This window comes from Myotis brandtii, unplaced genomic scaffold, assembly GCF_000412655.1.
Source record: "Myotis brandtii unplaced genomic scaffold, ASM41265v1 scaffold61, whole genome shotgun sequence".
NCBI lineage: Eukaryota > Metazoa > Chordata > Mammalia > Chiroptera > Vespertilionidae > Myotis > Myotis brandtii.
In genome coordinates, this window is record NW_005370318.1 from 494,540 (window position 1) to 518,906 (window position 24,367).

The 24,367-nt window shown below is 45.1% G+C and overlaps 1 protein-coding gene across 4 annotated transcripts in view; it reads right to left on the minus strand.

Moving 5' to 3' along the window:
• The window catches only part of CEP250 (centrosomal protein 250kDa), a 42,384-nt gene extending 21,521 nt beyond the window's left edge, over positions 1-20,863 (minus strand). The window contains exons 1-18 of one of the 4 annotated variants that reach the window (XM_005879760.2): positions 20,231-20,863; positions 19,305-19,593; positions 18,182-18,238; positions 17,172-17,254; positions 16,780-16,945; positions 15,874-15,980; positions 15,379-15,630; positions 13,747-13,843; positions 11,785-11,886; positions 10,924-11,085; positions 10,225-10,403; positions 9,721-9,903; positions 7,481-7,625; positions 6,564-6,710; positions 5,037-5,267; positions 4,153-4,346; positions 3,802-3,929; positions 2,987-3,156 (exon numbers count right to left, since the gene is read on the minus strand). In XM_005879760.2, the coding sequence (XP_005879822.1) occupies positions 2,987-3,156; positions 3,802-3,929; positions 4,153-4,346; positions 5,037-5,267; positions 6,564-6,710; positions 7,481-7,625; positions 9,721-9,903; positions 10,225-10,403; positions 10,924-11,085; positions 11,785-11,886; positions 13,747-13,843; positions 15,379-15,630; positions 15,874-15,980; positions 16,780-16,945; positions 17,172-17,254; positions 18,182-18,238; positions 19,305-19,490 (2,589 nt within the window). In that variant the 5' untranslated portion in view covers positions 19,491-19,593; positions 20,231-20,863. Of the gene's footprint in view, positions 1-2,986; positions 3,157-3,801; positions 3,930-4,152; positions 4,347-5,036; positions 5,268-6,563; positions 6,711-7,480; positions 7,626-9,720; positions 9,904-10,224; positions 10,404-10,923; positions 11,086-11,784; positions 11,887-13,746; positions 13,844-14,056; positions 14,115-15,378; positions 15,631-15,873; positions 15,981-16,779; positions 16,951-17,171; positions 17,255-18,181; positions 18,239-19,304; positions 20,082-20,230 lie in introns of those variants that run through there. The other 3 variants (XM_014550663.1, XM_014550664.1, XM_005879764.2) reach the window with 3 other exon arrangements.
• Between the last annotated feature and the right edge of the window lie 3,504 nt (positions 20,864-24,367).

The following is a 24,367-nucleotide window of genomic DNA, read 5'->3' on the forward strand; positions in this document are numbered from 1 at the left end:
GAGGGACCCCCCCGAGTGCACAAATTTTTGTGCACCGAGCCTCTAGTTTTAAAATACTAAAGAAAACAACTAGCCCTGGCCAATGTGGCTCAGTGTTTAGAGCATCAGCCAGCATACCGGAAGGTCATGGGTTCGATTCTCGGTCAAGGGCAGGTGCCTGGGTTTCAGGTTCCATCCCCGACCCCAGTTGCCCTGTTGGGACACATGGGAGAGGCAACCAATCACTGTGTCTCTCTCACATTGAGGTTTCTCTCTTTCTCTCTCTCTCTTTCACTCTCTCTCTCTCCTCCCCTTCCCTTCCACTCTCTCTAAAAATAAATCCTATATAATAAAAGCCTCATATGCAAATTGACTGAACAGCAGAACAACTAGTGGAATGACCAGTTGCTATGATGTGTATTGACCACCAGGGGGCAGACGCTCAACGCAGGAGCTGCCCCCAGCCAGCAGGCCCCAGGCCAACCAAAGTGGGTGCCAGCAGATCCCCCCCGCCGATTACCCCGCTGGTCGCCCCACAGATTGGCCCTGATCGCCGGCCAGGCCTAGGGACCCTACCCATGCACAAATTTCGTGCATCGAGCCTCTAGTAAGTAAATAAAAAACCAATGGAAATATATCCTCCAGTGAGGATTAACCAAAAATAAATATGTATTTAAGGAAACAACTAAAAGAATAAAAAATACAGTACATATCATCCAAAGCAGTAGAGAGAAAAAGAGGTAAGACTACAACTTAATCATTCAATTTAATCCTCTAAAAGAAGTTAAGAAAGGTGATCTCCCCTCCACAAAAGACATAAAAAGGCAGGACAAATAGCATAAGATGGTGGAAATAAATCCAAATATACCTATAATCACAATAATAGAAAATGGACTAAATTATATAATTAAAAGACAAAAGAAAAATAGTTTTGAATTGGGCAAGAATGTTTCCAAGGCATTCCTCTGCTCCCTTTCCATCCTGGGGCCAATTCTAAATCCCAGGATCTGCATTTAATTATCTGTACATATCGCAACAATGATAATAGCTAGCATATAATAATAAAGAGTTCACTATATGTCAGGAACTGTTCTTAATGTTTTTTACATATTATTTATTTAAGATCTGGAAGCTAGACCAAAGAAACCCAAAAAACTAATTCAAAAGAATATATGCACCCGTATTCATTGCAGTAGTATTTACAATAGGCAAGATATGGAAGCAACCCAAGTGCCCCAAAACAGACAAGTGGATTAAAGGTTGTGGTAAATACATACAATAGAATATTACTTGGCCATAAAAAAGAGTGCAATCTCACCATCTGCAAGAGTATGGATGAACTAGAGGGTATTATGCTAAGTGAAATAAGTTAGTCAGAGAAGGACAAATACCATATGTTTTCAGCATTCCTCTGCTCCCTGTCCATCCTGGGGCCAATTCTAAATCCCAGGATCCGCATTTAATTATCTGTACATATCGCAACAATGATAATAGCTAGCATATAATAATACAGAGTTCACTATATGGCAGGAACTATTCTTAGTTTTTTTACATATTAGTAGTTTTTACATATTATTTATTTAAGATCTAGAAGCTAGACCAAAGAAACCCAAAAGACTAATTCGAAAGAATATATGCACCCGTATGTTCATTGCAGCAGTATTTACAATAGGCAAGATATGGAAGCAACCCAAGTGCCCGAAAACAGACAAGTGGATTAAAGGTTGTGGTAAATACATACAATAGAATATTACTTGGCCATAAAAAAGAGTGCAATCTCACCATCTGCAAGAGTATGGATGAACTAGAGGGTATTATGCTAAGTGAAATAAGTTAGTCAGAGAAGGACAAATACCATATGTTTTCACTTATATGTGGAATCTAAAGAACAAAATCAACGAGCACACAAAATAGAAATAGACTCATAGATACAGACTAATGGATGCCAAAGGGGAGGGAGGTTGAGGATTTGGATAAAAAAGGTGAAGGAATTAAGAAGTACACATTGGGCCCTAACCAGTTTGCCTCAGTGGATAGAGCAGGGGTCCTCAAATTACGGCCCGCCGAAAACATTTATCAGGCCTGCCGGGTGTTTTTGCCACCACTGCCTGTTGCTTAGCAGCCGACTTGTTTTTTTTTAAACTATAGTCCGGCCCTCCAGTGGTCTGAGGGACAGTGAACTGGCTCCCTGTTTAAAAAGTTTGAGGACCCCTGGGATGGGGGAGGGGGGTGAATGAAAAAGGGAAATAAATTAAGAAATACAAATTGGTACTTACAGAATAGTCAAGGGGATGTAAAGTATAGCATATAAATATAGTCACTAAAGTTGTAATAACTATGCATGGTGCCAGGTGGGTACTGGAAATATGGGGGGAACACACTGTAAAATATAACCACTATATGCCTGAAAGTAATTTATATATATAAAAAATTTATATATATAAAAGCCCAAGCAACTGTCTGACTATTCGACCAGTAGCTATGACATGCACTGACCACCAGAGGGCAGACACTCAACACAGGAGCAGAAGCTGCAGGCATGGGAACATGGAACAGACTGATGAATCTCAGAGGGAAGGGGAGAGGGGGGAGGGCGGGAAGAGATTAACCAAAGATCTTATATGCATACTAGAGGCCTGGTGCATGGATTCGTGCACCAGTGGGGTCCCTCAGCCTGGCCTGCACCCTCTCACAATCCAGGACCCCTCAGGGGATGTTGGACTGCCGGTTTCGGCCCGATCCCCACAGGCCAGGCCGAGGGACCCCACCAGTGCACAAATTCGTGCATCGGGCCTCTAGTACAAAATAATATTGACTGTAAACTATACTTAAAAAACAAAATTAAAAAAAAAAAAAGAGCTGGAAGCAGGAGTTGGCACCTTGGTAACCAGGCTAATCTTATACATATTTCACTCTTATAAGCAGTAATATCTGGATCTAGAGTTAGCAGATGGAACACTCCCTGAAGGGAGGCCTCTCCCATCCCCTAGCCACATCCACCACCTACCAATTTCTCCTGGAGCCTGTTCACCTCCTCCTCATGAGCTGAATTCAGCTGCTGCAGAGCAGTCTGCCCCTCTTGCTCAGCCTGGGCAAGCTGTCTGGCTGCTGTATCCCGCTCCTGCTCTGCCCGGTTCCGTTCAGTGTCCAGTTCCAGCTTCAAGCACCTTACTTCTCCTAAGATGCAAGGGACAGGATCTGATCTCTGAGCCTCTGCCCTCCTCCTTTTAAAACCTCCTCTTCCCACCCTAGCTGATTTGGCTCAGTGGATAGAGCAACGGCCTGCGACCTGGGTTCAAGTCCAGTCAAGGGCACATGCCTGAGTTGTGGGCTCAATCCCCAGTAGGGGGCTTGCAGGAGGCAGCTGATCGATGATTCTCTCTCATCATTGATGTTTCTCTCTCTCTGAAATCAATAAAAATATATTTTAAAAAATATATTATTAAAAAAACCAAAACTCCTCCTCCCTCTGGGCCAGTGTTGCTCAGTGGTTGAGCATAGACCCATTCACCGAGAGGTCGCCAGTTCAATTCCTGGTCAGGGCACATGCCCGAGTTGTGGGCTCAATTTCTGGTGGGGCTGTGCAGGAGGAGCTGATTGATGTTTCTCTCTCATCGATGCTTCTATCTCTTTCTCTCCCTTCTTATCTTTCTTTTTAAAAAATCAATTAAAAACATACACACAAAACTCCTCTCCCTAGACCTCTGAGCAACTCCCATCCCAAAAGCCCTGAACCTGGCTAGAGAAGGACCTCTAATAGCTTCCCTCTGCCTTCCCGGCTTTCAACATCCCCATGTGTGGCCATTCCATTTGGGTTCTCACCTTGGATTACTTCCTTGGCTTGAGTGACAGTTTGAATCTGGACCTCCAGCTGCCCCTTGGTGACCTCTATCAGAGAATTTTGTTGTTGGGCCTCAAACAGACTGCTCTCCAGGAACTCCTTGGCTGAGCTGTCAGGTTCAGGAATCAGAAAGAGTTCTTACCCATCAAGCCCCTTACCCTTCCTTAAGAGGAGTTGGGTTCTAAGTACTGGCTACTTGAAGAAGTTAGGGGGGCAATCACAAATTCATAACTCATATAGAACCCATACACTTTGGGCAGGGAACTTAGCTTGGCTACCCTTTGCCTTGAAAAGCTCCTTCTGCCCTTGGCTGAACTGGGTCTGGGTCCTACCTGAGCCCCAGTAGTTGATCAGAGAGGTCCTGCCGGTCCCGCTCCCCCGCCTGCAGCCGCACCTCTAGAGCTGCCTTCTCCCGAACTAGGGCCTCCTTCTCCTGAACTTCCCGGGCCAGCACTTCTTCTTGTCGCTTTGCTTCCTGATGTAGCTGCTCCAGCTGAGCTGAGGCTGCCTCCTGCTGGTGACGTGCCTGAGGGGAAGACAGTGGTGAGATTCAGAGCACGGGCAGGATTCTCTCCAGAGTTGCCCACTCATACCAAGTAGCATTAATGTATTTCTCTATCAACCCATCAAGCCCCCAGACAGGAAGCATGCTCTCCTTCGAGCAAGACCCTGTGCTAGGGCTGCAAGAGACCTACCTCTAAGGAGCTTTTAGTCTTAAGGAGAAGACACATGCATAATACCAGGAAGAAAGTGATCAGTGCCCTAAGAAAGGGACTCTGAGAAGGGAGATTATGTGTAATTATTATGGCAATGAGAAGTGTGGTGGAGGAGAAAGATGACCTTTGAGGCAGGTCATTGGTTCAGAAAAAACGTACTGAGCCCCTGTTATGTGTTAGACACTGTACTATAAGCTGGAGGAACAAAAGCAAATAAGATATAGTCTTGTCTTCAAGGAGCTTGTGCTCTGATGGTGGAGACAGGTAAACAGACAATTATTATATAGTATGAAGGTGTGGTGTTTGAAATGTGCACAAGGTACTACCAGAGCATACACAGTCCGCAGGCCGACGCTCTATCCACTGAGATATTCCCCAAACTAGTAACACTGGTCATTTCTAGGAAGTAAGACTTTATCACTTTCTCAATCATCTCTGCAGTGTTTTGCAGTGAGCATGTATTATACCTTAACGAGATGGTATGCATTTTGTCTTCTTACCTCGCTTAGTTTCTCTTGAAGTTCTTCCTTCTCTTCTTGGATGCCCCTGAGATCTGCCTGCAGCTGAGCCCCCGTCTCCTCCGCTTTCTGCAGTTGGGCCTCCAGGTGAGTGTTCTTTTCCCACAGGGCTTCCCTACTCCTCTCCACCTCTTCCAGGCCCACCTGCAAAGTGTTTCTCGCCTGCTCTGCAGCCTCCATTCTGCTGCACACAGACTGGTTCTCCTGTTCTAACTACTGACCAACAAGGGAAAGGCATCAAAGACAAGTGGTTAGTTTAGCGATCAAGCACTGAGACAGAAATCCAAGTGAGATATGACTCTATTCTCCAAAGATGAACACAGGAGTGCTTATAAGAGAGGGGGACAATGCATTCATTTGATCTAGTGCCTATATTCCAGGTATTAGATGGACTGATGCTTGGGATAGAGATAAAAAGGCAAAATATTATTCTCAAAAAATTCAGAATAAGAAAACATCAAAGATTTCTGGGGCTCAGGGAACAGGTAGTAAAGAGACATGCTAAATTTGTAACCCATACAGAAAATGCTTTGAGACTTAGGCTCTTCAGCAAATCCTTTTCTGGTGATTGCTGGTATCTTATGCAACAGGAATAAAAACCTAGTCTTCCTGAATGAACAAAATAAACTGATGAACAAAATGGGTCCAAAGACATGGATTCATGGAAAAAAACTGACAGATCTGAAGGGAACAGGGGAGGTGGGGAGGGGAGAGATTAACCAAAAATATATATGCATGTATGCATAGCCCATAGACCAGGGGTGGGCAAACTTTTTGACTCGAGGGCCACAATGGGTTCTTAAACTGGACCGAAGGGCCGGAACAAAAGCATGGATGGAGTGTTTGTGTGAACTAATATAAATTCAAAGTAAACATCATTACTGACAGATCTGAAGGGAACAGGGGAGGGGGGGGAGGGGAGAGATTAACCAAAAACATATATGCATGTATGCATAGCCCATCCATAGACACAATAATGTAGTGAAGGCTTGGGTGGGGTGGGGCTGGGTGGAAGGGGACAAAGGGGAGGAATCGGGAGACATCTGTAATACTACCAACAATTTTAAGAAACCCTAATCTTCCTGTGTTTGTGATGTTTATTATTTAAGATCCTATATGGGTTGAGATCTAGAGGTGTCATTTCATTTGTTGGCTAATAAATTGTTATGCTAATAAAAATAAATTAAATAAATAAAAACCTAGTCTTCCTTCCTGAGGGCACGGGCCTCTTTCCCAGCCCTGGTGATTTTACCCTAAAGCCCAAAGGCGGTTCTGCTGTAGGTGAGGGAAGGGAGTAGTTTAAAGGCTAAGCCCAGTCCTTATAGTCTGCTCTCCTCTGCACCATAAATGCTCTTTCTGCTCATTTCAGGACTACATTTGGGAGCTGATCTGCCTTGAGCTGATCCATTTAAGGACTCCTCCTTGTCATGGGCAACAGCTGCTTCTGTCACTGGCTTACCCTCAGTTGGGCCCAGCCCTACCCCGTTTATCAGAAAAAGCTTCCCTCACCTGGAGAAGCTGCTGGTTCAGTGCGACTTTATCTAAGGCCAAAGCCTCGTTTAAGGCGCTGAGCTTGGCAGCTGCAGCCCGAAGATCAGCTACTTCAGCCTTCAGGCTGTTCTCAGAACTCGACAGCTCTGCAATGGACTGTTCTGCCTAAAAACAAAGAGAGTCAAAGGGTTTCCTACTTCCAGTTTTCCTGCAACAGCTCACAGCTCACATCCCCAGCACCTGCTGCTTTCCTTGCAGAGATTAGTTAACACTCCATTCCTTCCCTTACAGTCTAACCAAGTTTTCCATTCATTCATTCATTTCTTCATTCACTGAGGAGTAAGAAGAGCTCACAGTATAGAGGCACAGACAGCGGGATGTAAACAACTACAACTGGAATGACATCATAGACAATGTAAGCCAAAGTGCTTTGGGAACCCAAAGAAAGCACTGATTCAGTTTGGGAGAATCAAATATGCTTGGAGAAGAGCTGACCATTAAGTTGGATACTGAGATAAGGAACAGTTTGTGGTTAAAAGGGGAGGAAAGAAGCAGTTAGAGTCATGAAAGAATTAGAGTCATGAAGTATTAGAGTTATGAAAGAACATGGTGGAACTGAAATTGCAATTCATGCTTTGTGGCAGGAGTATAGGCATATGAGGAGCTAGGACAGGGATTTGGAATGAAGGGGAGGCTAGAAACAGTTTGAGGCAGATGGCAAAGGGCTTTGAATGCAGCTCCAAGGAGCTAGGAAGGCATTAAATTGTTTTAGAAAAGAGGCTGACATATTTATACTTCAGAAAACCATTCTAACTCTGAGATAGAGAGTATATTGGCAGGGAAAGAACCCAAAAGCACAGACTAGTGATTGAGGCAAAAAATATAAAGGATCTGGCTTGCAGGGTTAAGAATGAGGTGAGAGGAGGCCTACGCACCCTCGCCAACGCTGCGGTCACTTCGGTTTGCTCTTGCCTCAGCAACTCCCCTTCCAGGCGACTTGACTCCAGGTTTTCCCGAAGAGTGATCAGTTCACTGAGTGATTCTGACTGTTTCGCTTCCAGGCCGGCCAGCATCTCCTGACTAAGGTGGGAAGGAGATGGGGCTAGAGGAAGTCTTACAGAGTGGCCATGTGACAAAAGGTAACAGGAATATAATTACCTTTGCTATGCAAAAAAAACTGAAGGTCTCTAATAAATGATAAGATCTCCAAGACATAAAGTGACAAAAAAAGGAAGGTGCAGAACAGTGTATGTAGTATATACAAGATATTGGGGAAAATAAGAATTATACATAGTTTGCATAAAGCAGCACTGGAAAGACAACTAAAAATTAATTTAAATGATTACCTAAAGAAGGAAGGAAAATGGAATGAATGAAGCAGGGGGGAGTAAGACTTTCTCTGTGTAAATCTTTTTACTTATTTATTTTAAAATATATTTTTATTGATTTCAGAGAAGAAGGGAGAGAGATAGAAACATCAATGATGAGAGAGAATCATTGATTGGCTGCCTCCTGCACGCTCCCTACTGGGGATTGAGCCTGCAACCCAGGCATGTGCCCTGACTGGGAATCGAACCATGATCTCCTAGTTCATAAGTCAACACTCAACCACTGAGCCACACCAGTCAGGCTCTGTGTATGTCTTTTAAAATAGTTTTGACTTTTGAATCATACAAGTATTGATAAAAGTATTATCAATTCAAACAAATTAAATTTTAAAATGTGCTTTTTTTTTATGGATTGTTAATAATTCTCCTTGGTACAGGAAGAACCATTCCTTGCACAAGTCATGATCCTTATAGTAATCCTTCAAGAATCCACTATTCGTACTTATTAGGTGCAAGGAGGTAGGGCACAGGGGAGGAGGGATTATACCAGAGGTGAAGAAGGTACAGTTCCTGCCACCAGTTACACAAATGCAGCCCTACCGTATGCAGGGCTCTCCATTGGCATTTTGCAAAAACACTAATCTTCCCAACGACTCTTCAAGGTAAATATTATCACCCCCATTTTACAAATAAAGTAAACTGTCCAAGTAGCAGAGCCATAATTTAAACCAAGCTTTTGCTCAGCCTGAAAAGCCTTACTTTTTACAGATTAGCTGGGTCTCTTTACTCTGGAACTATCTTTCTTTCTTTCTTTTTTTTTTTTAATCCTCACCTGAGTTTATTTTTCCATTGATTTTTAGAGAGAGTGGAAGAGAGAGGGGGAGACAGAGAAATATCAATGTGAGAGAAACACATCGATTGGTTGCCTCTTGCACATGCCCTGATCAGGGCCCAGGTTGGGGAGGAGCCTGCAATCAAGGTATGTGCCTTTGACTGGAATCAAACCCGGGTCCCTTCGGTCCACAGGCCAACACTCTATCCATAGAGCCACACTGACTAGGGTGGGAACTCCCTTTCTTGACCAGCTCATTTCCCACTACTTTCCAGGGTAAGTCCTACCCTTTATCCAGCCAGGCTACTCTGAACACACCATAAACCTTCTTGCCTCCTTTTCTTTGCTAACCTACTCCTTTAGCCCTTCTTCCCCTCTCCACAAATCAAGATATGTCAAGGCCCAACTCAAAGTCTACCCTCTTCTCCATGAAGCTTTCAATAATTAATTGTTATTCCTATGCTCCTGGCCTGACACTCTATTTAGCTGATACTTCATCTGGCCTCATGCTACAATTAGTTCTTGTCTGTCTTCCCCATCAGATTGCAAACTGCTTGAGATGAAGGCCTGTGTCTTATTTATTTCTGTTTCCCCACAGGTGCTGAGCAAAGCCTGGATGAACTTTCTGTATTCATCTTTTTGCAAAGGAAGGAGTAGTAAGCTAATCTGAACCCACTTCACACCAGGCTTCTATTTACTCCATTTTCTAAGAGAGGGGAGTGGTGAGGAGGGTGTGGAATTAAATGGAAGACTACCCGGCCAGCGTGGCTCAGTGGTTGAGCATCGACCTATGAACCAGAAGGCTGCGGCTCCATTTCCGGTCAGGGCACATGACCAGGTTGTGGGCTCAATCCCCAGTGTGGGGTGTGCAGGAGGCAGCAGATCAATAATTCTCTCTCATCACTGATGTTTCTATCTCTCTCTCCCTCCTTTCATCTCTGAAATCAATAAAAATATATTTTTTAAAAAATGAAGGGAAGATCAAGCCCAGTGAGAAGGGACGGGTCACACTCACAGGCGCTGCCTCTCCCGGACAGCCAGGTGCAGCTCCTCCTGCTGCTCCTCCTTCTCGCCCTGAGCAGAGTCCCCCTGCAGCTGCAGCTCCATGTTTGTCCTGCGCAGGCGCCAGGCCTCCTGCTCCAGCACCGCCAGCTGCTGCTGCAGCTCTTCCCTGGTCTCCTGCAGGAGCGCTCGCTCCCTGGAAGAAGGAACCAGAGATGAGCAGAGACCTTGGAACCTAGAGTCCTCCCTGGAAGCAGACATCACAGGGTTAAAGGACAGAGGCATCTGTTTCCTTTAAATTTCTCATCTTCCCTTTTAAGCAAGACACTTTTTTATCACCACAAGAACCCAAAACTGAGTGAGCAGGAACAAGCAGAGCACAAAGCAAGGCAGCCCTGAGCAGCCCTGGGTTTCAGGGAGAGCCGGGCAGCCAACCAGAAACACGATGGAAGAGGGTAAATGGCCAGGCAAGAACTGAGCCCGGGGAGGAAGGGGGGAATGAGCAGCCCCTGCTCACTTGCTGAGCGAGTCCACTTCTCCCTGGAGGTCCACAGTCTGCCCTGCCAGAGTGTCCCGCTCCCCAGTGAGCTTCTGTAACCGCTGTCTCAAGGCCTCACCTTCTTCCTCCCACTGATTATGCTGCTGCTGCAAGAAGCTCACAGCTTCCTGACAGCCTGAAAGCTGCTGCCTTAGGTCCTGTGCAGGAAGAGTAGCAGAAGTGAGATGGTGAACAAGAGGGCAGGGAGAGGAGGGATGTCAGAGCCTGAATGGAGAGCTAGGCAGGGCTTGGGGGCTGCCACGACACGGGTAAGCTAGGAAGAGATGCGACCAGTCGAGAAGACAGAGGATCAGAGATTATTGAGCTTCTGTGGCTCCTGGAGTCTCAGAGTTCATCACCTTCAAATATATATATATATATATATAGTGTGTGTGTGTGTGTTGGGGGGGGGGCTTAGAATTGGGGCACACTCACCCATACTCTCCCAGGGCTTCGATCACCAATCTTTGCATTGACTGGCACAGAGAATGTGCCTGTTACCCACCAGTACAACTGGGCAGACACAGAGAGATTCTAATGGGCACTTTGGGGTGTTGACAAAACACCTCATGACTGGTCAACATAGGGAAAGGGGCAGTCCAGGCTAGGAGGGTACCTGGGGCACATATCACTCTAGATACCCACCCATGTGGTTGAGGAGGAATCTGGGGTTCTTACCTGCACAGCCTGGCGTCTCTGAGTCAGCACTGAACGCACCAGAGTTACAGCCTTGTCTGGGTCCTGGGAGTCAAACTGGGAGGAGAAGTCACTATAGTCCAGCTCCAAGGTGCTCTCGTGACCAGAGCCTTGGGACATATTGTCCCCTTCGTCCACCATGACCTAAAACCCAGCACAGCAGGCTCACCACTCTGGTGAGCAAGGACCAGAGTCCACACAAGTACTAACACCACAGGCTGGACAAACCTGATGGTTTCCTTCTTGGGTCCTTTCCCTAGGGGGTGGGAAGAGGGTATCTAAGAGCAAAACAGGTGGTTCCTTCAACTCTTCACCTTCGGTCACCTAAACCTAGGACTAGCAAGGCTAGAGCACTCTCCGAGGTAATAAATGGTGAAATGAAGGAAGAAGAGGCTCTTGAGGTAACGTAGACCAGAACCCAGCCACGGGCCTGAGAATTACAGGTGGCAATAAGAAAAGGAAACCTGGCCCTAGCCAGTGTTGCTCAGTGGTTAGAGTGTCAGTCCATGGACTGAAGGGTCCTGGTTGCAGGTTCCCCAGCTCTGGTAGGGGCACGTGCGGGAGGCAACCAATCGATGTTACTCTCTAGCCTCCCTCCCTCCCACTCTCTAGAAATCAATGGAGGAAAGTAACAGGGGAAGGGGGAGCCTGTTCCAGCAAGCAGAACGAACACACGAATGCTCAGCTACTCCTAAGGTTCCAGTCTTAAAATACGCTGAGAGAAATCATCCCACAGGATCCTAAGTCCAAACACCTCAGAGAGTGGAAATGTAGGCATGACTGGGAAGCCTGGGGAGGAGTGAGGCATAACCTGGTCATCATGAACAGAAGGTCTGCCAGTACCTGGGTTATATCCTTGATCACTTGCTGTAATGACAGCTTCTCCTCTTGGGCATTCCTACTAAGAGATGCCTCATGCTCCATTAATTCTGCATGATTTGTCTCCTGAATAGGGAACAAAATAGGACCTAAGAGCCAAATTCTCAGAAAAGAATTTATCATTCCAAGGCCCCAAATCAACTAGAGTCTCATTCTGTCTATTCTGTTAACCCACTTTTTTCCTGACCATGCATGAATGCTAATGTCGTCCCGGGAGACTGAAGACAATAGGATGTGGTGATTAAGAGCTCAGTTTGGTGATTAAGAGCTCCAAACTAGACTGCCTAGATCAGAGTTCTTGTTCTATCAGTTACTAACTTGGTAACTTTAGGTAACTGCTCCTTTGAGCTTCCTTCTCTTTAAAACAAATAATTAGCAGTAACTACTTCACAGGTTTTGATGCTTAAATGGAAAAAATTACTCAACATAATGCCTGGCACAAAGCAAATGCTCAATAAATGTGAGCTGTCATTGGAGGATGGCTACTGTCTCTAAACAGCAAAATGATGCTTAAGACTAAAGCCAGCTTGGCTCAGTGGTTGAGCATCGACCTATGAACTAGGAGATCATGGTTTGATTCCCGGTCAGGGTACATGTCTGGGTTTCGGGCTCAATCCCCAGTAGGAGACCTGAGCCAATCAATGATTGTCTCTCATCATTGATGTTTCTATCTCTTTATCCCTCTCCTTTCCTCTCTGAAATCAATAATAAAAATATAGTTAAAAACAAGATTTCCTCTCTTCCTTCCTATCATATTGTGTTAGTGAAGGCCTAATGACATATACCTGTAGCGATGTTTTGTTGGACCAACATTTACAAAATTGAGAGATTTTATGAATTGAGATTTGAATTTCTGGCTTCTCAAAAACGTAACAAATGGGCCATACCAGCCCTCATTCCTACATGGCAATAATTTACTTAAGTGAGCAGTGGATACCTCTTCCAGATGAAACACGTATTCTTCAGGGTCCTGTAGATCCTGCTACTCCTCACTGTTTTCTTAACACCAAGATCAAGTGCTCTCTATACTGAAAACTAAATATGGTAGCCCTGGAAAAAACCAGAATTCTTACCACTGACCCACTTTACTCACTTTACCTTATCTGGACCCTGCAGACATTTGAATTTTCAAATTCCTGACAAACAGGAACCAAAAAGGCATAAACATATCCAGCTCCCAGCTGATCCCAGCTGAGATCCTAGGGGTATGCTTGTGGGTAAGGGTTCAGAATCTGCCTAAAACCAGAGGTCTGAAAACTCTTGGAGATGAAAGGAAATGTGGGATCAAGCCAGCAGTTCTAGCGCCCAACCTGAGAGAATCCCTTTGATAACAGCCTTGGCAGATGTCAAGCTAGTGACACACACCTTGCTCCTTCCCAAGATAGACCATTCAACTACTGAAAAGCTCTAGCTGTTAGCCAAACCCTACCAATCTGTAACTTCTAGTCACTGACATTGCTTGTGCCCATCTGGAAAACATTAAACAAGTCAACTCCTCGCCTCAGTGTCGGTCCTTCAGGTATGTGAAGGCAGCCATCACGGCTTCCTCAAGCCTTCCTTCTCTGGGCTAACCTTGCCACACTCCCCAGTTGGTTCCTTTATGACTAGGTTTTGCATCTCTCCACACATCCCCTTCCTAGTTTGCCAGTGTGCCCTTAAACAGTCCCACTCTCTCTGATAAGGACACACTGCATACATATACCATTGTAGTCTCCCCAGGAATACAGTAGGATAGTAGACAGTTAATATTTCTTGAATGAATAAATGAATGAGTTAATTAATTTTCAGATTCAGCCAATATTTATTTTCTAGCTTTAGGGGGTTTCATCGAGAGAGATTTAACTGTACCCAGTACTACCTGTTCATGAAGGTCAAGGAATCTACAAGCCCACTCCCACCTCCTTTCCAGAACACAGGTTCATATACCAGGATCTCCATCGTCTCTCTCAGAGCCTTCACCATCTTTTCGTAATCTTCATTTTGCTTCTGAGACTGGGTCAGAAGAGCAGAGAGCTCGGTCACCCTGAAGAGGAGAGCATAGCACTGTCATCTGGGCATCCCACTGATGTGAACAGAGCTACTATGCAGCACACCCCATGCCCAGCACAGACACTCCCACTGTAGCCCCCACAGAGCCCCGGGTGCCCACAGCCCCTGCACTCCCTGAATACCACAGGATGCTATAGTTTTGAACTGGGGGAAGCCAAAAGCCACTCAGACACATGCAGGGATTTACCACATCTCAAGGCTGGAACACGTGTTTGTGGGCCTGAGAGCTGAAGGTAAGCCCTGGCCCAGGCCCTTCCAGGCCCCGCTTGATCTTGAAGTCAAGCACCCTGAAGTCAATAAGAACATCAGAATTGCCACATGGGATAGTCCCAAGGTTCTCTGATAGGAAAAAAGGAGGGGCAACTTGGGGGAGATTATGGTTAACCTCCCAGGAAAATCACCATATATCTTTATCACTTTAACACTATCCTGGAGCTCAGTACCTGGTGTTACGTGGGTAGCTAAAGAAATATTTCTTGAATTAATGTCATCTAGGAGTCTTCATTTTTTTCAAAGTCTTAATCATTTATTCTGTACCAACTCTAGGAGCCTTAACTCACTGCATGGTCATTCATTTAATTATTGCATCATTCAATAAACATTTACTGAGTATGTACTATATGGCAGAAAAAGTGCAAAACACGGGGGACACAAAACGTACTAAGACAAGGTCTCTGCCATGCTTTCCAGGGCCTTCACAACCAAACCAAACAAACTGCAATTTATGGACACCACCAATAGGTGGTGATACAACCCTGGCCATGGGGTATAAATTGAACTTTGCCCTGAGATTCAAAGGGGCTCTTTGTTTATGTCCCTGTCCTTCTTATCATCATTTTTTAAAAAATCTTTTTGATTATAATCCAAAAAATAAAAATACTGAACTTTGTCCTGAGATTCAAAGGGGCTCTTTGTTTAAGTCCCTGTCCTTCTTATCAACATTTTTTTTAAAAAAAAAAATCTTTTTGATTATAATCCAAAAAATAAAAATAAAAAAATCTAATAAAAAAGGAAACTAAATAATCAACGAGCTACAATGAGATCAATGCTGCAACAAGCAGGTCAAAAGACCAATATGAGCATAATTTAACAGGCTGTTGAGGTCAGAGAAGGCTTCACAGAAGAGGTGACATCTGAACTGTCTTAAAGGATAAGGCAGAGAGAAGGGGAAGGAGGCATTGCAGGCTAAGGTCAGCATGGACAACGGCAGTGAGACATGGAAGAGCTCGGCTGGTCTGGGGATGGCAAGTAGTTTGGTGTTGACAGAAGACAGAGTCATAGCTAGCTCTATCAGTCAACAGGTGAGAAACTGAGCTGCAAGGTAGTCTGAGGGCAGAGGGCAGTGACATGGCCCCAGCTGTGGCATTGCATTTCAAACTAGACTCCCTCTGGCAATCTCCTTCCCCTTTCATGGGAAGAATGCTCTTCACATCTCCTCCACTATCTCTCACACCCTATGGGAGTCAACTTCCCCTCAGTGACCCCCTTCTGGACCCCAGCCCATCTCACCGATCCTGAAGCTCGGCCTTCTCCAGATCCCCTTGACTCTTCAGCTGTATTAACTCCTGGCTCCTTTCATGGGCTTCCTTCTCCAGTTCCTGGGTCTTGGCTAGTAGCAGCAGCAGCTGGGCTGGCGCACTCCCATCTAGTTGCCCAGATCCATCAGATTCCCGAGACTGTGTTCCCACAGTCAAGCGCAGACAACAGGTCAACAGGGACCCTGAAAGCTTCGCATGTTCAGCCTTGAGCTCCGTCAGGTCTCTGAGTACAAGCAAGGAAAGAGCAGACTCCAATAGGGACCAGGGAAGGGAGCATGGAGATCAGACCCAGCGAAGCCTGAGGAGAAATCATCTGAATCCAGTAGCACCAGCCCTCCCCACCAACATTTCCACTCACCTACCCCCACCCCTGCCCTCTGTCATCTGATCCCCTCCAACAGCAGCCCACCATCCTAAGTCCAGAATGGTAGAGGCAAACCACCTCCCCACTCAGTGCCCCACTAACCTGTCAGTGGCTGACTTCATTTCCAGGAAGTGGCGTCGGAAGGTCACCACCTCCCGCCACAGACTGAGAAGGCGACCATGCTCCCCTTTCAGGTAGCCCTTGAAGAACTGTGTGTCCAGAAACCCAGGTCATACCAAAGGGCAGAGGGCTATCTTTTGCCAAACCAGGAGTCTTGAATTCCTTCTAACTACTGAGGGGGAGGGAAGGAGGGACTTATAGGAGATAGCTTATAAATGGGTATCTATCCTCAAGTTGGGCTGAAGAGCTTAATCAAGTCAGTAGAGGGATTCAAGAGATCAAAGGGCCTGGGATATATGACCTGCATTTCTGGCCTTCCTTTGAGCTAGATTAGAAAAGGATAAACAGTAGCTGCTCAACAAATGGGATCTATTACCATTGTTATTAGACTTATAATGAGTATTAAATCATGTAACATATCTTAAATCACCTATCATAATATATAATACCTGGCACAGAGTGAAGACTCAGAAAACATTAGTGTCCTTTAACTGGGATCTGGAAATTCCTTAGGGTCCATATCTGGTACTTCTTCCCCATTCGATTTCAATAGCTACCTCCTTAGCATCTACATCTGCAGACCTCCAGATGAGGGAGTCAGTAACTTCAGATCCATCTACAACCTAAGCTAGTCTACTTACACAGGGACAGAGTCGCTTTGAGTGTCATGTCATCTGCCAGCAAAATCTCAACTAAGCAAGTAAGGGCAGAACTAAGCTGAAGGCCCAAGCAGGGTCAGCTGCCAGCATGAGTGGGGGGGATGGTCAGAGACTTTAATGACGACAGCCCAGTTTCTATCCAAGTCCTCAAGTAAACCCCTTCCAGCACTGACCAGGGTAGTGCCCAGAGTGCAAGCCCTCCTCTCAGTCCCAGCCCCGTCCCTCCTACCTCCTGCTCCATCCGCCACTGGCTCTCCTTCCTTATCAGCTCATCCCGGGCCCGGCTCCAATCTACTGTCAATTTTTCCACATCTTCCCGAAGTGCTTTATTGACCACGTCAGCTTTTTCCATGTGTAGCCGAAGCTGAGTGTTTACCTCTGCTAGACTCTCACACCTGCACTGGGGAAGGGTAAGAGCAAGTGCAAAATAAAGGTCTGGTCCAACCACTGGACTTCCTGGAGTAAGATGACAACCACTGGAATTTTCCAGTGCCAAGACTGGAGGGCTAAGGCTGAAAGTCCATGATTTTAATCTATGTTAGCCCCCAGGACAGAAGTTCCCCATCAGCCTTTTCTACCCACTAACCAAGCACCCAGGACAGAGAATGTGGGGTCCATCACCTCTGTTGCTCCTCCTCCAATCGCATTAGCAGCTGTTCCAAGTTTGGCTCCTTCACACTGTCCCACATCTGAGGGATCGGTCCCTTAGCCAGACAGAGACAAGCCTAATTTACCTCCAAAGAGAACATCACTCAGACCAATTCCCTGATGCCCTCTTCTACAGCAGCCACTTTCTTTTTATTCTCCCTTCCCTTTGTTTGCAGTATGCCTCTTTTCTCAATCACTGCATCCTGAAAGTAAGTCCACTGCATCCCTTTCTCCAAAAGTGAACTGTGACTTGCCCTGGAAGACGGCATTTGGTAGCGAAAAGAACTTCAACCTAAGAAGCGTAAGATATATCTTTCACTGATGGCTTTGACTTCTACCACACTAATTTTTGGACCTTGGGAAGTTACTTAACTTCTCTGAACCACAAAATCTTTAGCTACAAAATGAAGGTAATATAATCCCTCTCAGAAAGTTGTTTTGCAGATTAAGTGATATAATTACATAACAATGGTTCCTGGCCTACATAGACTAGTACTCAGTAAATGTTGGTTCTTTCGTTCCTCTGAGAGAATCTTCCAAGGGGAATGTGAGATGGCACTGAGAGGGAGGTGGAACAAAGGCAAATGAGTTGTTGAAAGCCAGTTCTACCCAGCCAAAAGCACAAACAAATCCCTCTGCCACAAATATGGTTTTTAGGCTGCAAAGGCACACATCTCTCTAGGACAGAGAAACACTGACACCTTCTGGAGGAAAAATGCATTTCTTCCCTCTGATTCCATAAAACTTCCAATCTGATCAAATCTCCTGATGCTGCATTTTGTCCGTAGAGAGCCAAAGGTTGAAGTCTGACAGGCCAGAAGTAGCTAGGTCCAATAAGGTACCTGCATGACAAAGCTCTCAGGGGCTGAAGAAAGAGGCTTCTGTCAAACACCGCCTTATCACACCCAACCCCTCTCGGCAAGCGAAGCCTGACAAGCATATTCACTGAGGGTTCAGTGGGAGCACAGAACAGCCTCACTCACCCCAGTGGCTTCCAGCTGCTTCTCCAGCTCTTGGCACCAGCTCCGGTACTGCAACACCTGAAGCAAACAGAGCAGGATGTGAGCAATGGGCAGAGCTGGTACAAACTGCCCAAAGCAAAAGCCCCAAGAATCGTGGGCAAATCTGCTGTGAACAGGGGAGTCGGTGATGACATTGAGGTAAGGCCATAACATTTTATAGTTTCTTTTCCCCCCCCCCCCCATTGACCTCCTCCAGCCCCCCGCTACCCACCCCCAACATCTTATAGTTTCTATGTGGGTATCTAAATAATACTTTCTTGCCCAGCCAGTGTGCTTCAGTGGTTGAACATCGACCCATGAACCTGGAGGTCACAGTTCAATTCCCAGTCAGGGCACATGCCCAGGTTGCGGGCTCGATCCTCAGTGTGGGATGTGCAAGAGGCAGCCAGTCAATGATTCTCTCACATCACTGATGTTTCTTTCTCTCTCTCTCTCTCTCTCTCTCTCTCTCTCTCTCTCTCTCTCTCCCTCTCTGAAATCAATAAAAATATATTTAAAAAAATACTTTCTCTACATTTCTTGTATTAAAGGCAAGATCATGGCCTTTGGAACCAGAAAACGTATAGTAGGTCCTAGGTTTAGACTAGGGAAGCAACCCTAGACAACTAATTTAACCCTCAAGAACGCCATCTTTAAAAGGGAGATAATATAGCCCTGGACGGTTTGGTTCAGTGGTTAGAACATCAGCCCCTGGACCAAAGAGTTGTGGGTTCAATTCCCAATCAAGGGCCTGTACCTTGGTTGCAGGTTTGATCCCCAGGGCGTGTATGGGAGGCAACTAGTCAATGTGTCTCACTCACATCAATGTTTCTCTCTTGCTCTCTCTCCCCCTCTTCCCTCCCTTCCACTCTCTCTCTCTGAACATCAATAGAAAAAACATCCTCAGGTCAGGATTAAATATAATAATAAAAAGATAAAAGGGAGACAATATATATCTCATGGAGTAATGGTGAGTATCAAAGGAGAGGCTGTTTGGGACATTCTCACCACACGGTTCTGCCACCTGCAACCCTTACCCCACCTCAGCACCCAGCTCTAGGAGGTGTCCTTCTCTTTTCCCTCCCTGAAAAGGCAGCTGCCTCACCTTGGCCTGCAGCTTCCTCACAAGGACTGCTTGCCTCTGCTGGGCCTCCTGGGAGCTCTTCAGCTTCCGCCAGGAGGCTGCCTGGTTCTCTGCCATCTGCTGCTGTAGCGCCAGCACCTGATCCTCCAGCACCAGCTGCAGTGACTGGGGCTTCATACTGTTCAATCCAGGGCCTCCTGTCTCCATGGAGGCACCAGGCGATAAGCCCACAGGCCCCTATGCAGCCAGAGGCTGTTTGCTCCCAGAAGGGTCTCTAATCATTGCTGTGCCACTTGGACCTCCTCTTGTGCTGGGGACCAAAGCACACAGTGTAGTTAAAAGTACTGTCTGCAAGACTCAAATTTATTCAGCAAATACTCATTCAGTCCCACAAAGCTGGGTTGGGCAAAATAAATAGGTTCCTTCACTACAGTACCCCTCAGTGCCTTTATAATACTAAGATGGACCCCAATCTCCAAGGAAAGCTTAGATGATCATTATTTCCTAAATTTATTTGACCATGACCAGGTTCACAGGACTAGTGTTTCCTGGCATGCCTCTTGAAACTCTGCATTAGACCAAGAGCTCCTGGCTTACCATTGCATCCCTAGTGCCTGGCACAGTGCCTAATAAACATCTGATGAATGAATCACTAAAGGTGATGTCAGTCTATCAAGGGAGATAGACACAATTACAATACAGTAAATCCTCATTTAATGCCATTCACAGGTTCTATGACTTGAAGTAAAACGATGTTTAACAAAACCAATTTTAACATAGGCTAACTGATATAAACAAGAGTTCACCAGTCTCTGCCTCCCTTCCCCAACCCCAGCCTATTCTCTCCCTCACACTGATAGCAGATTTCAGTGTCATTTACCATTATACTTGTGCTGGTGTTTTTCTTACAACAGCGTTAAAGAGGAAAACTCAGTTTACTAACTTACATTGCCTCCTGGGCAACTGCAGAGCTTGTGCTAGACAGGAAGGAAAGTGCATCAAGTAGGAAGAACTGAGTGGCACCAATCAAGGCTTAGTGGTACCAATACCCCAGGCAGCCTCTTCCGAGCCTATAAACTGGGTTAATGCAGCCTTCCCCTGCTCCATACATCTTCCTTTCCACCAAGGCAGTGTCAACCAGCTCACCATGGCTCTGTAAGTTGCCAGTTCAATCTCTCTGCTGGTTGGAGGCACAAACCTGTCGGGAAATAGCTCTGAGTGCCAACAATACCAACATGAGTAGCTCTAAGAAAGCCTTTTCTCTCCTAACACTGTGAGGGCTGGGCTGGGCTTTTGCACACAGTGGAAGTCTCAGAGGCCCCACAGGCTCCCTTACCCTTCTTTGAATCCTCACCTCCCAAATATTGGGTTGAACCTAATGAAATTGCCAATGCTTGCCCATTTTTTGAACCTGTGAAAATGCTAATTTCATGTAGTTCAATCTAATGTGTATACGAAGCCATGCCAGTTACCAGAATTCTCATAGTAAATCCTCCTTTAAGATAAGACTGCTGTTGACATGTAAACATTATTTGAGAACGTAACAGTAATACTTCAATGAAGAAATGGAATTATATAATTATTTTACCTTAGCAGATAATTATTTTTAGAGCTATTTATAAATTTAGTCCAAACCTCTAATCTGACAATAAGGAAACTGAGGCTTACAGAGTTGAAGTAACTTCATTTTGTTCACATTTTATTTATGTGGCCTCTTTACCTCAGAAAATGATTTGAAATTGCAGCAAATGCACCATCCTAATAATGTAAGATGCTACTAACAGGGAAAACTGGGTGCTGGGTATATGGGAACTCTCTGTACTATGACATTTTTCTATAAATCTAAAATTGTTCCCCCAAAATTAAGTTTATTTTAAAAATGATTTGAAGTGTTTTATGACTAAAACAAACAAACAAAAATCCCTATAAAACTGAATTCCCTAAAACAAGAAAAAGAGGGAGGGAGCATAGTAAATTACATCAATTCTGAAATTGAGATTTAGTTCTGAGCTTCTAGATGCAGTTCAGCACCCTTTTACTAACACACTGCCAGATCAGCCAGAAAATAAACTAGCACAGCTCCAGAAGAAGGCAGGTTTCAATGTCCCTCAGAAAAGGAAAAGGACAGAAGTTGGCAAATGGTACCAGACTGGATTGCATTCAAATGGGATAATGGATGTCACTGTGCTTTGTAAACTGTAAACCACCGGATAGACATTATCATCACTGTAGGAAAAGGAAAAAGAATCACTTCTTTTATACATTAATTTATCCCATAAACCCTCACGAACTCCAGCTCAGTATCAGGTAGTCTGTCTACCAGTGATACAGAAATGAACAAGGCCAACTTCCTACTTTTGCTAGGAACCAGACTGGGAGGGCAGGAGCCTCTGAGCCTGGGTGGACAGCGGTAGAAGAGTGACATAAGTTATGTATTTGGTCTTCCCTCATTCAAAATACTCAAAAAGGAGTATTTAAATGAAGTTTAAAATAGAAGCATCACCACCTAAACTTGAAGTAGAGGTGTAAATGCTGCAAGGACTAAGATGTGGACTATTATTAAATAGAATTTGTCACTTAAAGAAAGAAAGGAAAAACAATTGAGGGCATAAACGTTTTATTTTCTGAGCAAAGAAACTATATATATTAGTCTGCAGAGACAATTAGTTTCTTACTGCAGAAAAAAAAAATTAACATGCAGCTCCTTAGATGAATCTCATACTTGGGGCCTCTTTCTCTCTGATTTCCTCCCACCTCTCTGGCCTCTCCCTTCCGTCTCTTTTGCTGGCTCTCCTCATCTCCCCAAAAGTTGGAGGCCCCAGAGGCTTCAGACCTTTTCTCCATCAACCTTAATTTTCTCCCCTTAGTGAGCTGGAATAAATTAATGAAGCTAATAAAGCAGAAATGACTTCCGGAGCGAGGTCATAAAAGGCACTCCAGCTCTCCCCCCTGTGTCCTGAGGAGACTCGGGCAGCTCAGTGGTAAGGGACCATCTTGGAAGCAGAGCAACCATCAGCTTGACTGCAATCTCCTGGGAGATCCTAAGCTAGAAACATGCTGCTAAGCTATTCCCGAATTTCCAACCCACAAACATATAAGATAATAAATGATTGTTTCAAGCTACTAAATTTTAGGCTAATTACTTACACACACACACACACACACACACACACACACACACACACACACACACAAAATAGATAATACAGCTGGATTACTGTGAAAGCTACCAGATGGTAGGTATGCTTTCAACCTTGCTTCCAGTATTTGCTTTTCCTCAAAAGAGTAGTCAAAGTGATCCCTTTAAAACAGTGACAGATTATGCCACTGAGAATACTAGTCAGAGTAAAACCCACGATCATTATAATGGCCAACAGGGTCCTAGTTATTTGATCCCAGTCTCCACTTGTTTTCATTCCCATTCTTAGTCCTATCCCCTTTGCTCAGAACCCTCCAGCCACCAGCCCTCCTTGCTGTACATGCTTGGAACACACCAAGCCACGCTCTAAGCTCAGGGCCTCCTCCTCCCTTTATCTTCATGATGCACTCACTCCCTTACCACCTCCAGGTCTCTGTCCTGATGTCACCTTCTCATTAAATTGTTCCCTAACCACCCAAAATAAAATTCCACCACCCTTCACACAAATTTCTATTTACCTTACCATGCCTTATCTGTCCCTTCCTGATTATTATGTGTAATATAGCTATTAGGGTCTAAATTTCCCAAATGTAAGGACATTGTTTTGTTGCGTGCTGCATTCCCAGCTCCTAAAACAGTGCCTGAATGAATATAAGGAAATTAGGTAACTTGATCCATATCACCAACGGTCATATGCAAAATGCTGACAGTTCTATAACTTTATAAAAGATAACAGATCGTGTAGGTTGTATAGCACTTTACTCTCTCACAACAATTATTTGCAGTCTTCATTTAAAAAAAAACACCCCACAATCCTTTGAGATAAAATGATTGTTCTCATTTTACAGACAAGAAAACTGAGGTTGAAAAAAACGGAAGGGATATAGCTGGTCAGTGTCCAAGATGAAACCCCAACCTGCTTTCAAACTCTATGCCCTGTTAGGTAACTTGATCCATATCACCAACCGTCATACGCTGACAGGTCATACGCTGACAGGTCATATGCAAAATGCTGACAGTTCTATAACTTTATAAAAGATAAAAAACAGATCGTGTAGGTTGTGTAGCACTTTACTCTCTCACAACAATTATTTGCATTCTTCATTTAAAAAACACACCCCACAATCCTTTGAGATAAAATGATTGTCCTCACCTTACAGACAAGAAAACTGAGGTTGAAAAAAATGGAAGGGATGTAGCTGGTCAGTGTCAAAGATGAAACCCCAACCTGCTTTCAAACTCTATGCCCTCTCCATTACTGAAGTGGCCTCCCAAACCATGAAACGTGAAATCACAACTCTGTGAGGGGCACTTGCTAAAGGGTGTGAAAGGACGAAGTCTGCAGATCTCTTGGTTTTGTCATGAACTCTCTACATGATTAGGAACATCAATTCTCCTTGCTAAGCCTTCTCGGTAAAATAAAATGTGTATCGTAGTCCTGGCCTCCATAACCGGAGGGGCTGATGTAGACCAGCTACACAGAAATTTAACAAACCCAAACGCTCTCTAGCGGAAACGGTCACCTGTTCCTGGGACCAACAGCCTTCAATTCGTTTCCCAGCTCCACTCACAGGTTGCAGGACTCCAGGCAAATTGATTTATGAGTACCTCAACTCTTTCTTGCATAAAATGTGAAAATATAAAATCCACCTTATGGAATTGCTTACAAGGTTAAATGGGCCTTTACATGTAATGCATTAAGTAGCACGTGACATTTTGTGGCTATTCGGTAAATATGGGTTATTATTATCGTCATCACGCGCTAGACCCCGGGACATGGAGATGGAAAAAGCAAAGCACAGCGCCCCAACAAGTGCACGGAGCAGAGTAACCGGGCGGGCGCCGGGACTGCAAAAGCCGAGCGGCGAGACCGACCGCGCCCGCAGGAGGGTCGGGGAAGACTCCGAGGAAGTGAGGACATTTGAGCTGGGTCTCGAGGAGTGAG